This window comes from Ceratotherium simum, chromosome 16 (genome assembly GCF_057802395.1).
Source record: "Ceratotherium simum simum isolate JZ-2026a chromosome 16, ASM5780239v1, whole genome shotgun sequence".
Classification (NCBI taxonomy): Eukaryota; Metazoa; Chordata; class Mammalia; order Perissodactyla; family Rhinocerotidae; genus Ceratotherium; species Ceratotherium simum.
Window position 1 is genome coordinate 1653133 of NC_141915.1, and position 20395 is coordinate 1673527.

The following is a 20395-nucleotide window of genomic DNA, read 5'->3' on the forward strand; positions in this document are numbered from 1 at the left end:
CTGGGGACACTCCTCCTCTCCCAGCTTCAGAACGCCTGTCCACGGATGGGTAGGCTCTTTGAATGGGCAGGGTCAGCAGGGTCTCACCTCTTGGCCGTTGTCTAACAACATGATGTCATCGTCTGCCAGGTCATCTTGGCAAAAGTCAGAGCATTTCTCAGTCACTGCAAAGTAGCCCTTCTCGTTGGAGCACCTGGGGTCAAGGGTCAGGGAGAAGCTGAGGGTCATAAGCAGCAGTGCCAAGACTAAGGAGGAAGCTGGGGTGGGGGTCGGGCCTGCCTCACCGAAAGAGCCGGGTGTGCTTCATGTATTCAGCGTCATCGTCATAAGGCTTCTGTGCCCCGATGCCCACCCAGAAGAAGTTCTCGGGCTCCTCTCCTTCGTTGATGACCTGTAGGAAAAGAGTCGGTCCCAGCCCCAGGCCCTGTCTGTCCTCACCAGGTTGCCCACTGCACGTCCCAGTCACCTGCTTGCTGTAGGCGGCGTCAAACATGGTGTTCAGGATATCCTCTGCCAGCTTGGCCTCGTCGGGATCCGACGCCCGGCCCACCCATGCATACATGATGCCCTGGTTGTCCTCACTCTCAAAGGGAACCTGGGAGCGTGCAGGGGGTTCGGGTCAGGCCAGCCTACAACCCACCACCCTGACCCACAGTCCTGGTCACACCCACCACCCCACCTTGAGAATGAAGCAGAACTCGGAATTGAGAAGGCTGGAGTCAGTGTTGATCTGAATGCACCTGGAGGAGGGTGGGGTGTCAGCAAGGAGTCATCGACCCGCCTGCCCGCCCCGCGACCCCTCCCCTGCAGCCAGGCACCGGGTGCACAGGGCGCTGCCGTTGGTGCGAATCTGGTAGAGGCTGGGTTGCAGGGCGCCCTGGGCTGCCTTCCTCTTGCCCCGGTGGATGATGAACTTTCTCTTGAAATGGGACAGGAACTTGGGGTTCTCCTGCTGCTGTGTCATGCGCACCACCTGGGGGCGTAAAAGTGTCAGGCCCACCTCCCTGGACCCCCACCCTGCCCATCGCAGGGCAAGCCTCCCCTGGGTCTGAGTCCCAACCCCCCGAGGCTGAGGGCGTGGCCCTGCGCGGGGGTGGGCGTGGCCAGCGCACCTCCAGTTTGCCCGGGAAGAGGCTCTCGAACTTCTTCTGCAGGCTGAAAGTGAAGGTGAGCCAGCCCATGTTGGAGGCTTCGCGGCCCTGCCAGAAGTACACGATGCACTGAAAGTCCTCCTCGGGCTGCTTCTCCTCCGCCTCGGCTGCCGCCGCCTCGCTTTCTTTGCCCTCGGCCCCGGCCCTCTCCTTCTCTTCTTTCGTCTCCTCCTCCTCCTCGTACTCCACGGGGACCCAATACCTGCGGGGTCAGAGGGCGGTAAGAAGAGCCCCCAGCAGCAGGGGAGGGGCCAGGCGAGGGAAGCACACTGAGGCGGCACCTGCAGAGGAAGACATAGCAGTCCTGCGTGTAGAAGTGGCCGAACTCCTCCTCGGGCAGCCGCGCGAACTTCTTGCCCTCGAGCACGAAGCCCTCCATGCCGTCCAAGTCCTCGTTCCACTCCTCCATCAGCTGCTCGGCCTGCATGTTACCGTCACTCGTTGGCCCGGGCCGGCCCCTCCTCACCGCACAGGGACCGGCACAGTGGCTCCTCCCACAACAGGTCCCATCACCGCCCGCCAGGGCCACGTCCTCCAGCCCCACCTCTAGGCCCGCCCACCTCCCAGGCCCCGCCTCTGGCCCCGCCCAGGCCGCAGGCCCCACCCAGGCGCCCCTCTAAGCCCCGCTCATCTCACAGACCCCCTCTTGGCCCCGCCCACCTCCCAGGCCCCGCCTCTAATCCCCGCCCACCTCCCAGGCCCCACCCAGGTGCCCCATAAGCGCCGCCCACCTCGCGCCCTAGGCCCCGCCCTCCCCAGGCCCCGCCCACCTCGGCCAGCGCCATGTGCGGCTGCCGCGGCAGGAAGAGCGCGGTGAGGTCAGCCTTCATCTGATCTTTCTTTTCGGCGTCGCGCTTCACCTTCCCGGCGAGTCCCGGGCCCTGCAGCACAGCCTCCGCGTTGCGCGTGTAGTCCACCATCAACACGTCGTCCCAATTCTTGAACTTGGCCTTGAACACCTGCCGAGGGGACGTGGAGTGGGAATTGGGCGTGGCCAAGGCGGGCGTCAGAGGAGGTCCGGAGGCGGGCCCCAGGAGCCAGAGGTGGGAGTGGCGAGCCAGAGGGGGCGGGGCCCGGCGGCAGTTCCGGGAGGTGGGGGCGGGAACGGATACAGAGGGGCAGGGCGTGAGCGGTCCGCGGGACCCCGGGAGGCGGCGGTGGCCGCACTGCGCACCTGCGCCTCGGTGCCCTCGAGGCTGCGGCTGACCGTGGCGTGGCGCGGCCGGTGCAGCATCCCGCACAGCTCCTGGCCCAGCTTGAGGGCGGCGGCGCGCACCAGGCGCGGGGACTTGCGGCCGAGCCAGATGAACACGTCAGACCAACAGTCCAGGATGTACACGCAGCGCGTGTCCAGCAGGCTCTGCAGCTGCGGGGCCGAAGGCTGGAGGTCAACGCCGGGGCCGCGCCACTGGGGAGGGGTCGCGGCCCCCTCGCCCTCCTCCCTGTGTGTATGTCTCACCAGCCGCATCCTGGGCATCAGTTCCACCTTGGGCCGCTTCTTATGTTCCACAGACAGCTTGTAGTTGATCTGCGGCAGCTCCAGGTAGCCCAGACCCAGGCCCACCTGGCGGAGGAAGAGGTGGACGTGGCAGGGAGGCGGTCTGGGGACATGAGCTCCACCCACAACAGCCCCTGATTTGGCGTGTGGCCCCTGCCCTGCTGTGTGCTCTCAGCTGCACTGCCTGCTCCTCTCTGGACCCGTTTCCTTCCTCCACCCACAGGTGTTTTAAGGGCATCCTGTCAGTGGAGGGGCTTTTAAACGGTGCTTTCCTTGCCTGCCCTCCTCAGGTCCTTACTGTCGCTTCTAATTCTCTAACTTGTCCTTTTCCTGCTCATAACACCCATGGCTTCCCATCACCTACAGAATTAAGGCAAGGTTCTCAGGCCTGGCACCCAGGCACTTCTCAGCCTCACCTTCTGGAAACACACAGCCCAGCACTGTTTCTCATGGCCCCACCCAGACAACTTCCAGATCTTTGCTGGGGCTACTCCCTGTCCAGAAGGTGGCAACCACTCCACACCAAAGTCCAGATGGAACCCACAGCCACCACAGTGATGCGTGGCCCATTCCCCCACCCTGACTGCCCTGCACCCCAGCTCACCTTATACAGCTTGGGCTGGGGGGGCCAGAAGTCATCAGGCACATGCTGCTTGATCTCAGAGGGCTCTCCGCCCAGCACCTCCCAGAACTCTGGGGGCTCCTGGCCCTGCACCATCAGCGTGATCTCTGCCTTCCCTTTCCGCTCGTTCTTGTTAATTTTCTCTGCAAAGAGCCTGAGGGCAGGTGCAAAGCCCTTAGTGAGGCCCATTCCCCTTCTTCGGTGATGATTTTTCTTTGCACAAAACACCCCACCACGTCTGAGCGGAACAGTCCTCATACCTAGCCTTGGTGGTGCTACTCAGTGTGGCCTGGGCTCCCCGCCACACGTAGATGTCCAGCCCTCGGTCCAGCAGGAAGACAAACCTGGACAGGAGGGGCAGAAGGGGCTGTGACAGGCATGGGCACTGATTGCCCCCATGCCCCTGACCCCACCCCAAATCCCTTCTGATGGAGCTGTAGCCCCCCTTGCTGGTCCTTCCAAGGTCTGTGGGACAGGGGTTAAAGGGGCTGCTGGTGGCCTCTTCTTCTAGAGCCCAAGCTGCCCCTCCCTGGTGGGAGAAGGTTCAGGGTCCAGCACCCCCACCTCACATCATGGGGGCTCACCTCGGGTCCAGGGAGGCCCCCTTGAGCGGCACAGGCTCCAGCTTGACGTTCTTTTTCCCATACACACGGTACATCCTGGGGGCCGGAGCAAGAGTGGCTGGGTGGGGGCACCAAGGGCCAACTGACCCTAACACCCTCCCCCCAATCCTTCCCAGCTGAGTCCAGGTCAGTGCCACCCCCCCACACCCCCTCACCTGGTGACATAGTGCGTGTCCTCCACAGTGTAGAAGCCACTGGCTGTTCCACCCTCGATGTAGGAGATGTCGTTGTCAAATACCTGTGTGTGAGAGTGCGGGCCTCATCACTGCTGCCCCCCGCCCCCAGTACACCTGTCCAGAGGGGACAGCATTGTGTACACTGCATCAGGGGCTACAAATCCCTTATGAAGTTAAAAAAAAGAATGAGATCTGTGTCTATAAATGTAAACACATTCTGGAGTGTAAGGAGGTACAAACATCAGTGTCTGTAGATACACACAGCACGTTTAGATAAGCATGTATCAGGCTACGGGAGCAAGCAGGCTGACGAAGAGGCAAACCTGGATGAGTCGGTACAAGGGGATGTGGGGGTGTCTACAGGTAGCCAGCTAGCCGCCGGGCCAGCACAGCTCCCTAGCCCTTCTCAAGGGACTCAGGTGCCCTTGGCCCTGCCTCCTTGTGCCTGCTGGTGGCCCCGCCCCCTAGCTGCTATGGGCCCCACCTCCCCATCTCTCTCCTGGCCTCCGCTGACCCAGCCTCCCGACCTTTGGCCTCATCTGGCTCCCTTGCCTTCACCCCAGTTGCCCTCCTGTTGCTTTAGGTCCCCGACCTCACGACCTGTGGCCCCGCCCCCATCAGCCTGCCCCTCCCCCCACCCCCAGGCCCTTCTGGGGTGGCACCTGCAGGAACTCCTCGCTCTCATCGCCCATCTCCTCCCGCACGGTACGGCACTCGGCGCCCAGGTAGTTGCGCAGGTTCACGGCGTGGATGGCAGAGCAAGCCTTCTTGTCGAGTGTGGCCTCCCCGCCAATCCAGTAGTAAATCTCCCAGTTCAGAGAGCCGCTGTCATCGAGAAAGGTCTGGGACCCAGGTCACGAGCTACGTCAGCCTTCACCAGGAAGTCTTGGCTTCCCAGCTGCCCCCAGAGAGGCTGCTCTGACGGGCACCGGCCCCCCGGCCCCAGGATGGGCTGCACGGCCACACCTCCGCCTGGGTCTCTCCACCTGTCCTCCGCAAAGTCCTCCCTGCACCTCCCTCAGTGAACAAGACTGTGCAGCGGGGGATTCTGAGCCATCTAAGAAGAGGCTGTGGGGGTCATGGAGCCCCCACAGCTGCCCAACCCTCACCTTGAGCACGATGTAGCAGTCGGCCTCATAGAACTTGCCATGGAAGGCTTCCTCCACCAGCACGGGCACGAAGTTCTCGATCTGCCAGATGGTCAGGCCAGGCAGCTGGCCCACGTCCTCCGTGAAGAACTCAGAGTAGTCGAGGCGCGGCTTCTCCAGGCCCTGGTCCCAGCGCCGCACCTTGCCCCCGGGGGCTCGCGCATCAGCGCTCTCCTGGAGGCACAGTCACAGTGCGTGGATGACTGCAGCGACTCAGGCTGGTCTCTCTACTGGCTACCCACCGCAGGGCCTTGGCATGGGCTGCTCTCTCTGTCTGGGGCCCCTCTCCCTCTCAGCCTGGTTCACACTGTCTTGAGCAGAGCCCAGGGCCGCCTGCCCTGTCCCAGGCCCGGGCCGGGCTTACCTCCTGCTTTTTGTTCTTCTCCTGGGCCACGTCTGACATGCCCTTTAACACCTGCTTGGCTTGGTCATCCTGGGCTGAGTCCTTGCGCCTCCGCAGCCGCATCTTTCGAGCCAGGGGGTCCTTGGGCCCGCTCCCTGCTTAGGGGAGGGGCAGACAGCTGAGCCCTGGCTGGGCCTGCCTGCCTCCTGGGGCACCCAGCCAACCAGGGGCCAACTCCATCCCCCAGGGCCCAGAGAGCTGTGTCCCACCCAATTCAAGATGGGTAAGTTGTGGCCCAGAGAGGAGCCCCCGACTCCCAGGCCAGACCTTCCCCTGCTCACCCGCTGCTGCTGCAGCCACTGTGGCAGGGGAGGCGCCCGCCAGCCGTAGCTGGTTCTGCAGCGAGAAGTCAATGTTGTACCACTCGGCGGCACGGTCAGCAGGCTTGGGAGGCATGACCAGGCTGGGGTTCTCCCGCACGTCCAGGACCTGCCTCGTGGGGTGAGCAGAGCTGGCACTGAGCCTGACCCCGTCCCCCAGCCACCCCAAATCCAGCTTCTTGCTCCTTGCAGCCGCCCAGGGCTGGGGTCAGGGGGCTCTCATCCCAGCTCTGCGGCTGCCCCTTGTGGGCTGGGTTTCCCCATCTGAACTGTAACCGCGCAGGCTGGCTGTGGGGCTTAAATGACGCTGTTGAGCGTGATATGGACGTAGGGACGTGGTTCTCCTTCTCCCCAAAGGCCCCCTGGCACTGGCCAGCCCTCCAGGAGGCCTCTGCTGGGTCTCCCTCACTCCAAGGACACAGCTTTGCTCGTTCTTTCCTGAGGTCTGCCTGTACCTCCCCCTCCCCCGCCCTGCCCCCGGTGCCAGTTGGGCCTGCTCCAACCTCGATCTCCGTCAGGAAGTGGATGGCTTCTGGGAGGGTCACCAGGCGGTTCTTGTTCAGGACGAGCTTCCTCAGCTTGGTGCACCTGTGAGGACAGAGCCAGGGCCTCAGGGAGGTGTCAGACGAGGGGCAGGGAAACTTCCGGTCCTGGGGGATGGGACGCAGGTAGGGCCAGAGGAACTGAGCAGCCCGGCTAGTTAAGACACCCGTGACTCTAACACGCTGGGAGGGAGGGCAGGCTGGAGCCCGTGGGCTGGAGTTGCCTCCCAACTCAGAGGTGACTGGGAAGTCCTTCCTATGACTTCTATGGAGCAGCATTTTTCAAAATGGCCTCCTGCCAAATTAAGGGTCCCTAGATACGACCAAGTGGGCACCAAAACACATGTGCTGTCCTCAAATTGGCTTGGAAGCTGCTGGGGGGCCCTCCGTTCTCCGCCTGAAGGACTCTCAGAGCCGGCAGACCATGCTGGTGGACACTGGGACCTCCACAAGGGGATAGAAGTTGCACTCTGTCCCAAACTCACAGGGCTGTGGAACCCCTCTGGCCTCGTCCCTATCAGTGTCCCCAAAGGGAGCTCTGGGGACCCCAAACTGGCCGTCCCTGGCACAGGACTGTGCGGTCTTCAGCCACAAAGCCAAATCAACCCATTTATTTTGTATGATGCACGAAGACTACAGGTGGGTTCTGGTTACGATTCTGGGGTTTTTTACGCCGTGAGCCCCCACCCCGCTGTGCCCCAGAACCTGCAGAGGCTCTCCGGGATCAGCTCCAGGTTGTTGTTGGCAGCCATGAACTCCTCCAGGCTGGCCAGCTTGCCAATGCCCGAGGGCAGCCCGTCGAAGTCCAGCTTGTTGGAGTTCAGGTAGAGCTTCTTCAGCTTGGTCAGCTTGCAGATGGCTGACTGGAGGGGACACAGGCAGGGGTGGCAATGAGGGGCGGAAGCCAGGGTGGCCTTTGGCCTTCTCCTCCCTCTCCTCGGGCCCAGACGCACGGGCAGGGAGGTGAGCTGGTTTCGGGACAGGTTCAGGGTCTCCACGTGCACCCACTGGTCAATGCACAGGGACAGCTCCGTGATCTGGTTGCTGCTGAGGTTGAGGCGGCGCAGGCTGGGGAGGGTGTACAGGCACTCGGGGACCCGAGGCAGGTCGTTGCAGGACAGGTCCACATCTGGGATACAGGGTGGGGCGCATCAGCTGGGGCCCACACAGCGGGCTCCAGGGGTAGCCAGCCCTAGTGTGAACCCCAGCTGCACCACCTCCAGGCTCTGCAGCCTTAGGCAAGTGACTTAACCTCTCCGACCCTCAGTTTCTCCATCTGAAGAAACCTCCTCAAACCAGGTGAATCTAGGCATCAAGTCTGTGCTCACAACTTGGTGTTATTACTAGGCATCACAATAACGACAGAAATAATCATAATGTAATCACATCCTTTTCCCTCTGGGAAGTGGTAAGAGAAGCAGGGTTCAACCCCTTCCTCCGTAAGGAAGTGAGGGACCTGAGGGGACCAGAGCCTGAGGGGGTCACCCAGGGACTGCCAACCTGTGAGGTTGCTCAGGCCCTCCAGGCTGGTGGGGAGGTTGCCCTGGGTGCGCTGCGTGTTCCTCAGGTGCAGGGTCTGCAGGGCCGTCAGGGCCGGGAGCTGCCTGCAGGCAGACGCGGCAGTCAGGCCAGGGGCAGGCCCAGGAGCGGGCCGAGAGGGCCTGCGGGCACAAGGCCAAGGTGGTTGCGCAGGGGAGATGGGGCGTGATGCGGAGGGAGGACGGGGTCTGAGAAGCACAGCCTACACGGCAGGGGTCGGGGTGTGGCCGGGCCAAAGTGGGAAGGGCCAGGGCTCGGGGGAGACCAGGGACCAGGCCAGACTCCCAGGGAGGGGGCGGCGCCGACCGGAGCTGGGCGTGCAGCAGCGGGTTCCCGTTGAGCACGAGCGTCTGCAGGTGCACCAGGCGGCGCATCTGCGGCGGCAGGCTCTCCAGGCGGTTCTCGCTGAGGTCCAGGTACAGCAGGTCAGTGAGGTTGATGAAGAGCTGGTTGGGGATGGTGTCGATGCTGCAGGCGAAAGGGCAGGAAGCCAGGCAGGCGGGGCCGCCCAGTCAGTGCCCCACGCCACTCCAGGACCCACCTGGCTCCCTGTGATGTCTCCCAGCGCCCCCCCCGCCCCTGCCGCCTGCCACCAGCCAGGCACCTGTTGTGGCTGAGGTTTAGCACCAGCATGTTCTTGGCGTTCTCTAGCTCCCGCGGGCACTCTGTCAGCTGGTTGTAGCTCAAGTCCTGGACAGGAGGGATGATGGTGGCTCAGAGCTGGCCCCACCCCGCCAGTCCTCTGCTAGGCTGGGGATCAGGCGGGGCACTGAGAGGGGAGCGGATGAGGGAGTTTCAGGGCCAAAGGGAGACAGCGGGACCCTGTGAGGAAGGGTGCCTAGACGAGGGATCTGACTCTAAGAGTGACTTTGGACAAGGCACTGCCCACTCTAAGCCTCAGTTTTCCCATCTGTAAAATGGGATAACAATGGGCCCAGGGACCATTGTAGTGAGTGGGGACTGAATGATGGGGCCGGCACGGGAGCCAAGTGGGTGGGTAACCACTGACCAGGACCGAAAGGTCATCCAGCTTGAAGATGTCATCGGGGACTCCGGAATTCTTCAGGCTGTTGGCTCGAGCCACGATGGCCTGGGGATAAACCACAAGAGTCGGTGACTCCCAGCTTCCACCCCCAGGAAGGAACAGAGAGATCAGGGAGGGACACTTCCTCAGGAAGACCACCGGAGGCCAGGCCAGAGTGCTCTCCTCCCCTGGCCTTTGCTCATAGTCCCTCCACCTGGCAAGCTCTTGCTATCCTCCCTATGAGCTCCTATTCCCATCTCAAAGCCCAGCTCAAATGTGCCCCAGAGCCCAGCAGAGGGTCCTCAGGGAACCTTTTCTGATCGAACAATCCCTATTCTTCCCAATTCCAGAGGGCAAGATAGGGGTGCACCTCTGAGTGAGGGTTTCTACACAGAGGGAGAAAGTTGAGCCAAAGAGAAATCAGAGTGTGGACCAAGCACAAGTCTGTTCTCTCTCCCTGTCGGGCTGAAACCTTCTCACGCTACAGATGTGCAGAGAGTACATGCAGGATGGCTGAGGGGAGAGAAGACAGGCCAGGGGGCAGTGCCATGATTGCAAGTGACAACAAGATTAACGGTAGCCGCCGCTGTTGACACTCTTTCAGCCCTAACGCCTGTGTGGTGCCATGCTGCTCCCTCACAGAGGACACCGCTGAACCCTCCCCAGAAAGGGAAAGGACTTGTCCAAGGTCACATAGGCGGGAAGGGGTAGAGCTCAGATTTGAACTTGGGCAGCCCGAGTCCAGAAGCTGTGCCCTTAACATCTCAGGGCTCCAACCTTGGATGGGAATGACCCTTGCTGTGGCCTGAAGGGTCTGGGACAGGGGCCTGTTGTTTTGGGACGTCAGAGGCTCCATGGAGGGCAGCGGTAAGCAGACCACCTTGACTGCGTCCCCCACCAGCCAAACCCCACCATACCCCAGCGCTACCACTGCCTGGCCATGTGACCTCAGGCAAGTGACCTGCCTCTGTGGCCAAGTGTCCTCATCTGTGAACTTAGTGGAGGCCAGGATTATATGAAAAAACCCTCATGGAATAGTTGGCACACTGCTCAGCTGATGTCAGCTGTTATTATTGTAGTTGTTGTCCAAAATGGGTGGGATTTTGGATTTTTAACCGTTTTCCCCATGGGTGACTTAACATAGGGCATCACTGTTATCCTCTCCCCTTAGGAGCAGACCCCTGAGCCTCACACACTGATGGCAGGGGTGCTGGTCCAGCCTGGGGTCTGGCCCTGCCCTCATGCCCCTGGCTGGGCTCCAGCCCCCACTCCCGAGCTCAGCGAGCACTCACCCGCAGTGACGGCAGGCTGGACAGCTCCCCATGAAGCGTGGTCAGGTTGTTGTGACTCACGGATAAGTGCTCCTGGGCCAGGACAGGGGAGCGGAGGCTCAGCAGGGCGGGTAGGGTGTCTACAGAGTCCCACCACAACCTTCACCACCCAGGGCCCTCAGCCACACAGGCCCAGTCCACCTCTGCAGCCTCCCTCCCTCACAGACCGTCTCCACTCGCACATCCCCAGGGACAGGGTACCACTTCCCCTCTGCCAGCTCTGCTCGTGGCCGTCAACGTCTTCCTCTATGTCGTCAGCCTTCTGCACAGGCTCTGCCCCCTGGCCCAGCCCCACACACAGGGACTCTCCCTGCCCACCCAAAGCCCCTTACCAGCTTCTGAAGGGCAGCCAGCTCCTCCGGCAGGTAGCAGAGGCCGGTGCGGTTCAGCTTCAGCCATCGCAGACTGGTCATGGCCTTGACGTTCTCAGGGAAGTAGCCACCCTGGGAGGTGTGTCACGGTGAGGCTGGTCTGGGAGAGGGGCAGCCCTGCTCTACCACCCTCTGCGGCCCCCACTGCCCATGGGAGCCTTTACGAAGCAACAGAGCCACCTCACACCAGCTGTGTGACCCTGGACAACTCTGTGCCTCAGTTTCCTCACCATAAAATAGGGCTAATAAAAGCCCCCTCAGGACTAAAGCGTTGTGAGGACCAACGAATTATCGGGATGGCTGGCGGCCAAAGATCTGTCTCTGCGGCTGGATTCTGAGCCTCAGGAGGCCAGGACGGAGCTGGCTTGTTGCAGGTGACATCCCCACACCCAGCTATGTGCTTACCTCAGCTCAAACGCCTTCGCCTGGCATTCCCGGCCCTGCCTGGGCTGCCTGGGGTGAGGGTACCCCCTGAGGCCCTACCAAGGCCCTACCTGCACCACCACCACCACCCTCCCCCCGCCATCAGCACACAAGCCATCTGTAGTCAGGTCCAGACCCCCCTGTGCCCCAGCCTGCACGGGTCCGCCTCGATCATTCGTTCACTCGTTATTCAATTCCTCACACCCAAATGCCCACCTCAGTATCCCAGCCCTAAAGGCAGGGAGCCGCGGGCAGCACGTGCCTTCAGTGCCCTTGGCTGGTGTCCCCTTCCCCCTATGGCCACATTCCTGGCTGATAACTCAGACTCTCCCAGTCTAGAAAGGCCACATGGAGACCCCAGGCGACAGTGGCAGGAACTGGGGCCCAGGAAAGCGGTGTGGCCACCTGTGCATGGGGTCAAAGGTGTGTGCACATGTGGGTAAATGCAGGAAGGACCTGCCTGCTTCCCTGGCCCTGGCCAGACCTCTGACCCCAGCCAAAGCCTAGGTCCCCTGACCCTGCAGACCCAGGCTGACACTACAATGACCCCAGCCAGAGTCTGCCCAGCCACCCATGCTGCAGCCCCAGCCGACCCTCCCAGGACCAGGCCAGCTCTCACCTCCACTCCTACCCTGCCTCCTCCCTGGTCACCAGCACTGCCCACCTCGTTCCTGGCTCTCTACAACTGCCCACCCACTCGCTGGAAGGCTGGGCTCCGGTTCCTGTGGCGCTGGTCTGTGAGTTCACAGCTGCTCAGACAACTGCCACCCAGGGCCTCAAACACCTGCCCGACACACTCTCCATAGCAACTAATCCAGGCTGCCAAGAGGACGACTTTAAAGCCCCTTCACCGGATGAGAAAACTGAGGCTCGAGAGGGGAAGTGACTTGCTCAAGACCACACAGGATGGAGGTGGCGGCGGCGGGGACAGGGCAGAGATGAGTCGGCTCCAGACCCGCCCTGGGGACAGCCAGGGGCACGGCTGTGAGTCAGAGCCTGGTCTGGGCGTGTGACCTCAGAGGGGTGGGGAAGGAGAGCCAGGGAGGAGGACAGGCTCGCGACCCCCGAGTCGCTCTCTGGCCCAGGCGGGGCCCACACCCCAGGAAGGGACACGAGGTGGGGGCCCGGCCCACCCCCTAGCGTGACCCCGAGCCCAGGCGTCCGCGCCGGCCCCGCCCGGCCGCGGTCTTCCCGAGCGGCACTGGCGGGGGCCTCGGAGGCCCGTTCGCGGGGGCTGGGCCCGGGAGCGCCCCACCCCGGTCGCCCGCAGTCCCGGCGGCTAGGCCCTGAGGCGGGCGGGGCAGGAAGCGGAGAGCCGCGCGGGCGCAGCGGCAGGGACGGCCCGGAGGGTCCGGGCCGCCGGCTCACCTTGAAGTCGTTGCCGCTCAGGTCCACGCCGCGCACGAAGGGCAGCACCCCGGTGGCCTCCATGGCGCCGCTCTCGCTGCGGGGCGCGGGGGCGGGCGCGGGCGCGGGCGCGGGGGACAGCCGCGGGCTGGGCCAGCGCCCGCCCCGCCCCTCAGCGCGCCCCGCCCGGCCGGCGCGAAGGCGGAGCCCGGCGCTCCGTGGGAGGCGGGGACCCGCCGCGCCCTAGGCCTCTGCGGCCTGTGCTTCCCTGTGTGCTGGGTGACTGGAGGGGCCCCGGGGAGGCCGGGCGCCCCGGTGCTTGCGCAGGAGGACTCAGCGCCTCCAGGCCGGGTCCCCGTGCCGCACGGCGGGGTGTGTCCCGGGCCCTGCGGGTCCAGGTGCTGCCCCCTGCGTTGCTGGAGCAGCTGCAGTCGGCGTGACCGCGGGAGGAATTCTGGACTCAGTCCCGGGGGCGCAGGGACCCGGGAAGTCTCTCTCTGCCGCTGGGCCCTGCATGGCGACCAGTGGTGGGAGGACGCCTGGGCCCTTGGGTCCTAGAGCCCTCGGCAAGCCCCAGGCCTCTTCCTGCCTCAGTTTCCTCATCTGTGAAATGCGTCCTAGGGTGGTTGTCAGGAACAAATGAACAAACGCACGGGTGCCTAGAGGCATACAGCAGGCGCTCAATAAGTGGCGCGTTATCATTCCTGCTTAGAGTCAACACCCCGTCCCTGTCCGCTCATTTATTTGCTTGCTGGCCCCCTTGGCCGGCACATAACAGGCCCCAATAAATAATTGCCGGATGAGCCACAACATGCTTCGCAGGGGTGGGCGGTCTGGGGTCCCCATTTCGCAGGAGAAAAAACCGAGGCCCGGGTGAAGTGGCCCGCACAAGGTCACACGGAGCAGGCGGCACGGGTAGACCCTGAGTCATGTCGTGTGCCCCGCGGGCCAACAGGTAAGAACAATGGGGCCACCAAGGCCCTCTCGCAGAGGTGACCTCAAGGATCAGTCAGACGTGCGGGCCTCAGGGCCGCCTGTCTGCCCGGGCCCCGGAAGGAACGTGAGCCCGGACAGCTTTCTCCACACCGGAGGCTCACATTACAAGCGCACACGCGTCACAACGGGCCCCGGGGGCTGGCTTCTTCCGCAGCCGGCCATACAGCTCATATCACCAGCCAGCCGGGTCGCAGGCTCGGAAGGGGGCCTGCGCCTGTAAATTCAGAGTGCATCGGAAGTCCCGCCCCCAAGGGAGCGCGCAAACCGGGGAGGGGGCGTGGCCCTCCCACCATTGGCTGAGCTGCGCAGTATTTTGGAACGTGAGCGCGGGCCTCGAGCGCTCCGATTGGAGCTAGGGCCTGCTCGTCTGCGTGCCTCGGCGTCAGCGCCCGCCCCCGGGGCCTCGGAGTTCGGTTCCCGGGTCCTCCACGTTCCATTCCCAGGCAGGTCCGGGGTCCCGGGTCCGAGCAGGCCCGCTGCGTCCGCCGGTCGGTGCGCTGAAGCCGCGACGCAGGTACGGCCGGAGCGCGGCGGGGCGGCTCGGTCATCCAGCCGCGGGCGTGGCGCGTGCCCCGGACGCAGGTCGGGGGCGTGGCCTCCGCCGGGGCCCGCGGTCCCGGCCCGGGAAGGAGGGGAGGGCTCTGGGCCCCAGGCCTGAGTTGTGATCCGCCTCTGCCTCTTCCCGTCTTGGGTATGTCACTTCACTTCCCAGGGCCGCCGTGTCCCCCCGTGAAGGGGGCCCTGACATGCCCACGCAGGGCCGCTGCGCGGCTGCTCAGCCCCGGCCCTGGGTTTGGCGGAGGAGGGGAGGACAGGAGGCGTCCCAGGGCGCTGTGGGGCCCGGCTGCGCAGAGTCGGGTTATTTTTAACCCGCGCCCTCTCCCCCTTCCCAGCGTTGGAAGGCTGCGGGTTGGGGCCTGCACAACCCCGCCAGGGGTGGGCTGAGTCCCGAGTTAGACAGGTGGAGGTATTTAAAGCGCTTGACAGTTTGCGAAGTGGACTTCTGGTCCCGCTGGAGGCAGGTGGCAGTATTGATCATCGATGAGGAAACTGAAGCTGGTTGCAGGGTCATGCTGGGTCACCCGGCTAGCCTTTGACCAACCCAGGCCCTCTTGTCCTATTTTTAGTTTGGGTGAATGGGGGCGGGTGTTGGGGCTGAGACCTGCAGTGCTTCAGGCTTCAGCTGCTCCAGGCATCTGGTCACCTGGTACCTGAGCCCCGGGCATCCACAGCCGAGCAGGGAGGCCAGAAGTCCTCGGGGCCCTAGCTGGCTCTGAGCTCACGGTCATCTGCTCAGGCGTTCTCATGGAGACAGTTGTGCCTGGTATCTGACTGGTCCCTTGAGTGTGCCTCTTGGTCACACTTCCTCTGCTCTCAGGGCTTGAGGGTAGGGGTCCCCCTGGAAGAACCTGAGGCTGGGGCTTGGTGGACTGGGCCCCAGGACAGATCTCTGCTTCCACTGCCCCAGAGCTCGGCCCCACACAGCCCCACACTTCTGGGCTCCGCACTTGTAACCCTTCCTCACCGCAGCCTCTGCCATTTTACAGGTGAGCAAACAGCTGGGGCTTCGGGCCCTCAGCTTACCTTCTCTGTTGCTTGGTCTCTCAGCAGCTGAGGCCACGCCCCCACTCCCCTCACACTGTCCCAAGCCTCAGAGGCCCCCATCCGGGGTACTGTGCGGGTCCTCTGTTTGGAGTCTTGTCTTTAGTGGTACCTTGCTCGCTGCCCCCGCAGCGGGGACTTCAGCCTTGACTGACACATACTCTTGACAGGCAGCTCCTGGGCGCCCCCCCTGCCCCAGGTCATCGTGGGCTATCTGACTCATCCTGTCCTCTGACTTGGTAGCTCTGCCTCTGGGGGCTGCCCTTTCGAGATCTGGAGGATAGCTGTGGCTCCGTGAGCTTCACCAAGGTCCCCCCAAAGGTCTGAGAGGCCCTCCAGGGCAGGCTGTCTGGGACCCCCAGCTATGGTCTTCTCTGGGCCTTGGTTTCCTCCTCCTGTCCCCAGCCCTGGTTAAGAACCAGGAGGACACAGCCGCTAGGACCTGACCACAGGCCCAGGGGCCTGATCAGACTGGGGGTGGGTGAGAGTCTGGACGCTCTGAGACCCCACCACTCACCGTGTGGTTTGGGAACCTGTTTCTCTGTAAAAGGGGGTGGGGGTGACAAGACCCACCTCACGGTCTTTGGTGATGTTAAGGGTCCTTGAGGGTGGGATGGGGGGGATGGGCACCCTTCTCTGACCTGCCACAGGACCCAGGGCCTTTCTCTGCAAGACCCCCTTTCCAGGGGTGAGTGGGTTGTTTGCAGGTTTGGGTGAGGGGTCTTGGGCAGCTCCCCATTTCCTCCCAAGAAACCCTGGGAATGGCCCCTGTCTCCTGAGGAGTTCTGAGGAACCCCACTCGTGGGCGTAATTCAGCGACCCCAGCATGATGGCAGCCAGAGCGCCGCCCACACCTGCCGCGCTGCCAGCCTGGCCGTCCCCACTGAGCCATCTCCGTACCCTGGCTCTCTTACAGGCAGACACCATGGCAGAGTTTTCCCAGAAACGGGGGAAGCGGCGTGACGGCGAGGTGCTGGGCAGCGCTGTGGACTTCCTCTTGGCCAACGCCCGCCTGGTGCTGGGTGTGGGCGGGGCTGCCATGCTGGGCATTGCCACCCTGGCTGTGAAGCGGGTAAGGCCAGGCTGGGCCAGTTACACCTGGGGCTCCCAGAGGAAGACAACGGGGCTGGGGCCTGCAGCAGGGCCCTGGGGGGTGGGGGGTACTGCCCAGAGCTGGCACCTGCTTCTTTGCCCTTGCAGGGTGGTTTGCTCTGCCCCTACCTTTGCCATGACCGCCCAGGCTGTGGATGCTCTGATATGTGTCTCTCTGCTTGCAGCTCATCGACAGGGCCACCAGCCCACGGGACGAGGATGATGCCAAGGGGGACACCACATGCCTGGAGGACAGCTGGAAGGAACTGAGCCTGCTGAAGGCCACACCATGTCTGCAGCCCCGGCCCCCACCTGCTGCCCTCAGCCAGCCCGTGTCGCCCCTGCCTCCCTCCCCCTCTGCCCCAGGTGAGTAGTACCCCTTCCCCTCTGACCTGGGGGGGGTCCCCCTTTGGTGGTTACATGTGGGACAGGCAGCCCAGGCCCCGCCACTGACCAACCATGTGACTGATGCAGGTCCCTGCTCCTCCAGGGCCACGGGCTCCCTGTATGTTTAATGGCGGCATGTTTCTCTGCCCTCCTACCTCCTGGGTGGTGCTAAGGCTCCAACTACCAGAACATGTGGACTGGAAGGGTGGTACTGGAGCAAGGCGGCAGCATTATGACGGGGGGGTGGGGGGTGGGGGGTGGGGCTCAGCTGGGGAAACTGAGGCCTGGGACCTATCTCGCACTCTGCATGAAGCTGTTTTAGCCCCAGGGTGTTGGGCATCTGGGGCAATGAGAATTTGTCATCAAGCGGTCACTATACATGAGGACTTTGACTAAGTGCTTTCTCAGGTGGTCGCTTTATAGATGAAAAAAATGCAGCCCGGGGCGGCACACAGCCAGCAATCGGGTAGAGCTCTCTTGGCTCATTACAGCGCGTTCTGACTTATTCCCTGGCCCTTTCACTCTGCAGAGCGGCCTGCAGATGCCGGTCCTCAGATGCCGCCTCCACTTAGCTCCCCAGCACCGTTGTGCCTGACGTTCCAGGAGAAGCTGCTGGCATTTGAGCGGGACCACGTGACTATCCCAGCGGCCCATGTGGCTCTGGCCAAACAGCTGGCCGGTGACATTGCCCTTGAGCTGCAGGCCTACTTGCGGAGCAAGTTCCCAGAACTGCCCTTCGGGGCGCTTGTGCCCGGCGGGCCACTCTATGACGGGCTGCAGGCAGGGGCTGCCGACCACGTGCGTCTCCTGGTCCCCCTGGTGCTGGAGCCGGGCCTGTGGAGCCTGGTGCCTGGCGTGGACACTGTGGCCAGGGACCCTCGCTGCTGGGCTGTGCGGAGGACTCAGCTTGAGTTCCACTCCCGTGGGAACAGCCCCTGGGACCGCTTCCTGGTGGGCAGCTACCTCTCTTCCCGTGCCCTGCTGGAGCTGCTCCGCAAGGCACTGGCCATTTCTGTCAACTGGCCAGCTATTGGCAGTCTTCTTGGGTGCCTGATCCGGCCCAGCGTGGCCTCAGAGGAGTTGCTGCTTCAGGTGCAGCACGAGCACCTGGAACTCACGGTCGCGGTGCTCCTGGTGGTCACTGGTGCCGCCACCGAAGAGCGCCTTCTTTTGGCCTGGCCCCTGGAGGGGCTGGCTGGGAACCTCTGGCTGCAGGACTTGTACCCCGCAGAGGCCGCCAGATTGCGGGCCCTGGATGACCATGATGCTGGGACCCGCCGGCGACTGCTGCTGCTGCTGTGTGGTGTCTGCCGCAGCCACTCGGCCCTGGGACGGCTGGGACGGGGCCACCTGACCCAGGTGGTTCTGTGCCTTGGGGAGGAGAAAGTGGACTGGGCCGAGGAGGCCTTGGGGGAGCGCTTCCTGCAGGCCCTGGAGTTGCTTATCGGCAGCCTGGAGCGGGCCAGCCTGCCCTGCCACTTCAACCCCAGCGTGAACCTCTTCAGCAGCCTGAGCGAGGAGGAGATTGATGACATTGGCTACACGCTGTACAGCGGTCTGCAGGCCCCTGAGTGGCTGCTCTAGATGGGTGGGGATAGGGCCGCTGGCATGTGTTCTGATGCTGATGAGCTGTGAACTGTGAACGCCTCCCTTCCAGGAATTTGGAGAGCACTTTTTCTCTTGCTTTAGCCAGAATAAAGGAGAGTGTGTTACCTAAGCTCACGGGGTTAGCATGTATGTAGGCTACAGTCCTGCGTGCAGCCTGGAGTGCCTGCTGCTCACACCTGCCCCCTCAGCCCTCGGGGCCAGCCCCAGGACCTTCGGCTCGTCCATCATCACCAGCAGTGAATCACTGAAAAACCCAGCTTCTGCGGGCCTAGGTGGGGGTGAGGCCAGCTCCGTTTTCTGTTGAGAGGCTGAGTTAGCGCTTTCTTGGGTGCCAGCTCCAGGCATCTCGAGGCTTCTGGTGCTGGATGGTAAACACCATGTGTTTCATTCGTCCCCAAAGGGCCAGGGTCACCTGGTACCCCTGGAATACAGCTCTCTGGCTGATGTAAAGGCTGGTGTTTTCTGATGTCAGCTGTGTGCCTAGTTTGCTTGTTGAGCTTCCTTCTCTAGCCTGGAGTGGGAGCTCAGGCTGATGTGCTGCCCACCTCCTATCTCGGGGAAAATCCCTTTTCTCTCCAACTAGGTGAGTTTTCTCTTTGGGCAGCAGAGGCCCCTGGGAGAGCCCCTTCCCTGCCTGGGGAGCTGAGGTTCTCTGTGCTGCCCACCTTGCCCCAAGCCAGGGGTGTCCTTCAGCTGCTAGTGTGCCTCCCGGAGAGGCCTGGTCTGCAGGCCCGGCCTCCACAGTGCCAACATGGACTGCTCAGCCGCCACCTGTGTTCACTGAAGCCTGGCAAAGGTGGGGGCTGAGGGAGGGAGGGTTCGCCTCCCCGCCCAGGCATCCCTCCTGTCTTTGGTAGCCTTCCTGCTGAAGCAAAGCTATGCCTCAAAGAATGTGAACAAGAATAAAAGGAAAAATTCAAATGTCCTTGTGACTCGTGCTGGGCTCATATGCAGCTGTTGGGAGTTCTGGAAGCTTGGCCAGAGGGGCTTGGGATCAACCTGGAGGTGGTAGGATTTAACTGGAAAAGCAGGTATGTGGAGGGAGAAGATTACAAGATTCTTGGTGTGATGTCTCTTTTGTAATGGGAACCAGCTAGTTAGGGTTTTGTTTCTTCCCAAAAGCCTGCTCTTGAGCCCCCCTGTGCTTTCTGGATGGATGGGCCTTCCCCAAAGGCCTTTAGCCAGCACTGACAGTTTTCAGAGAAACATGATTTCTCCACCTCCCCTGCCTCTCCTTGTGGCCCCACAAGTGGGGGGCAAACTGTCCCCCTTGCATGGACAGGGCAGCAAGTGCGTCTCAGCATCCCCACAGGAGCCAGAGCTGGGGCTCGCTTTGTCACCACAGGACAGGTGAGGCCTGAGGAGAGCTTTGGGCCACGTGGGCTTGGGGTGCAGCCACCACAGCTGTGCCATCCCCACTGTGCTTCTCTTCTTCCCAACCCATCGTATTTCCTGAGGGGCCCCCCACCCCTTCAAACTGTCTACAGGACACGGAGGGGGACGGGATCGGAGTCCTCCCTTGTCCAAGGGGCCGTGTCACAGGGGACAGATGAGATGGTAGCAGGACCATGGGCTGCCTCTGGAGGTCACAAGAGATCTGCCTCGGTGATGTTCAGATGGGCTTGATGGCTCCGCACAAAGAGGCGATGGCAAGGGTCAAAGGGCAGGAGATGGGCTTAGCCAAGGGCTGCTCAGATCCCTTGGTTCAGGAGCTGCACCTGGGCCTGAACGTGCTCGGTGCATGGAGAGCACTGAGCAGCTGTGATGGCAGCAAGGCAGCAGGCTGGCGGTCGAGGCTGTGCCTTGGTATTCTCATCAGTGAACTGGGGAATTATGCAATACCTACTTCACAGTGCACCTGTAGAGTGACTGCTGGCTGGCAGTGAGCAGTGGTAACCCAGTGCCTGGCACAAAGAAGGCTGTCCCCGAAGCAGAGATCCTTGGGCCTGCCTCCCTGACCAATGTCACAGAGCCCAAGCTCTGCTGCCAGGCCTCCGTCTGACCAAGGCCATGCTCCTTGGGACCACTGGTTATGAAGCATCTTGGCTCTGGTGAGGGGCTGACCTGGGTGCAGCTGGGCAGCAGTCGGGAAGCGAGCTGGGTCCAGAGCCCCTCTTCTTACTAGACAACCAGACCCCAACATGTGGTCCCTTCTGTGGAGGTCTCCTGCTTCAGGTATCTCCGAATTTCCC

General features: G+C 62.8%; 2 protein-coding genes across 5 annotated transcripts in view; one reads left to right on the forward strand and one right to left on the reverse strand.

Moving 5' to 3' along the window:
* FLII (FLII actin remodeling protein) overlaps positions 1–12683 on the reverse strand; it is a 13304-nt gene extending 621 nt beyond the window's left edge. The window contains exons 1-28 of one of the 2 annotated variants that reach the window (XM_087440302.1): positions 12540–12683; positions 10710–10820; positions 10339–10410; positions 9032–9112; positions 8627–8712; positions 8329–8490; positions 7984–8087; positions 7437–7612; positions 7189–7346; positions 6445–6529; positions 5903–6050; positions 5583–5716; positions 5180–5392; positions 4733–4912; positions 4050–4132; positions 3856–3930; positions 3532–3615; positions 3254–3425; positions 2611–2715; positions 2326–2517; positions 1922–2110; positions 1433–1572; positions 1113–1353; positions 819–973; positions 680–740; positions 467–595; positions 285–391; positions 88–193 (exon numbers count right to left, since the gene is read on the reverse strand). In XM_087440302.1, coding sequence (XP_087296428.1) covers positions 88–193; positions 285–391; positions 467–595; positions 680–740; positions 819–973; positions 1113–1353; positions 1433–1572; positions 1922–2110; positions 2326–2517; positions 2611–2715; positions 3254–3425; positions 3532–3615; positions 3856–3930; positions 4050–4132; positions 4733–4912; positions 5180–5392; positions 5583–5716; positions 5903–6050; positions 6445–6529; positions 7189–7346; positions 7437–7612; positions 7984–8087; positions 8329–8490; positions 8627–8712; positions 9032–9112; positions 10339–10410; positions 10710–10820; positions 12540–12602 — 3612 coding nt within the window. In that variant the 5' untranslated portion in view covers positions 12603–12683. Of the gene's footprint in view, positions 1–87; positions 194–284; positions 392–466; positions 596–679; positions 741–818; positions 974–1112; positions 1354–1432; positions 1573–1921; positions 2111–2325; positions 2518–2610; positions 2716–3253; positions 3426–3531; positions 3616–3855; positions 3931–4049; positions 4133–4732; positions 4913–5179; positions 5393–5582; positions 5720–5902; positions 6051–6444; positions 6530–7188; positions 7347–7436; positions 7613–7983; positions 8088–8328; positions 8491–8626; positions 8713–9031; positions 9113–10338; positions 10411–10709; positions 10821–12539 lie in introns of both variants that reach the window. The other variant, XM_087440300.1, reaches the window with a different exon arrangement.
* Positions 12684–13915: 1232 nt separating this feature from the next.
* Positions 13916–19128, forward strand: MIEF2 (mitochondrial elongation factor 2). 3 transcript variants are annotated; one of them, XM_004432998.3, is made up of 4 exons: positions 13916–14028; positions 16033–16188; positions 16394–16574; positions 17125–19128. In XM_004432998.3, exons 2-4 carry the CDS (start codon positions 16042–16044, stop codon positions 18177–18179), a joined length of 1383 nt encoding a protein of 460 aa, XP_004433055.1. In that variant the 5' UTR covers positions 13916–14028; positions 16033–16041; the 3' UTR covers positions 18180–19128. The 3 variants fall into 3 exon arrangements, with proteins under 3 accessions (XP_004433055.1, XP_087296440.1, XP_087296439.1); XM_087440314.1 differs by lacking the exon at positions 13916–14028 and adding an exon at positions 14091–14205; XM_087440313.1 differs by lacking the exon at positions 13916–14028 and adding an exon at positions 14221–15061.
* Positions 19129–20395: the final 1267 nt, after the last annotated feature.

Bases quoted from the DNA above. Each gene is read 5' to 3' on its own strand.
- MIEF2 (XM_004432998.3), top strand. From the start codon at position 16,042: ATGGCAGAGTTTTCCCAGAAACGGGGGAAGCGGCGTGACGGCGAGGTG. The intron at 16,189-16,393 runs GTAAGGCCAGGC...CTCTGCTTGCAG, and splicing joins CCACCCTGGCTGTGAAGCGG to CTCATCGACAGGGCCACCAG. The intron at 16,575-17,124 runs GTGAGTAGTACC...TTCACTCTGCAG, and splicing joins TCCCTCCCCCTCTGCCCCAG to AGCGGCCTGCAGATGCCGGT.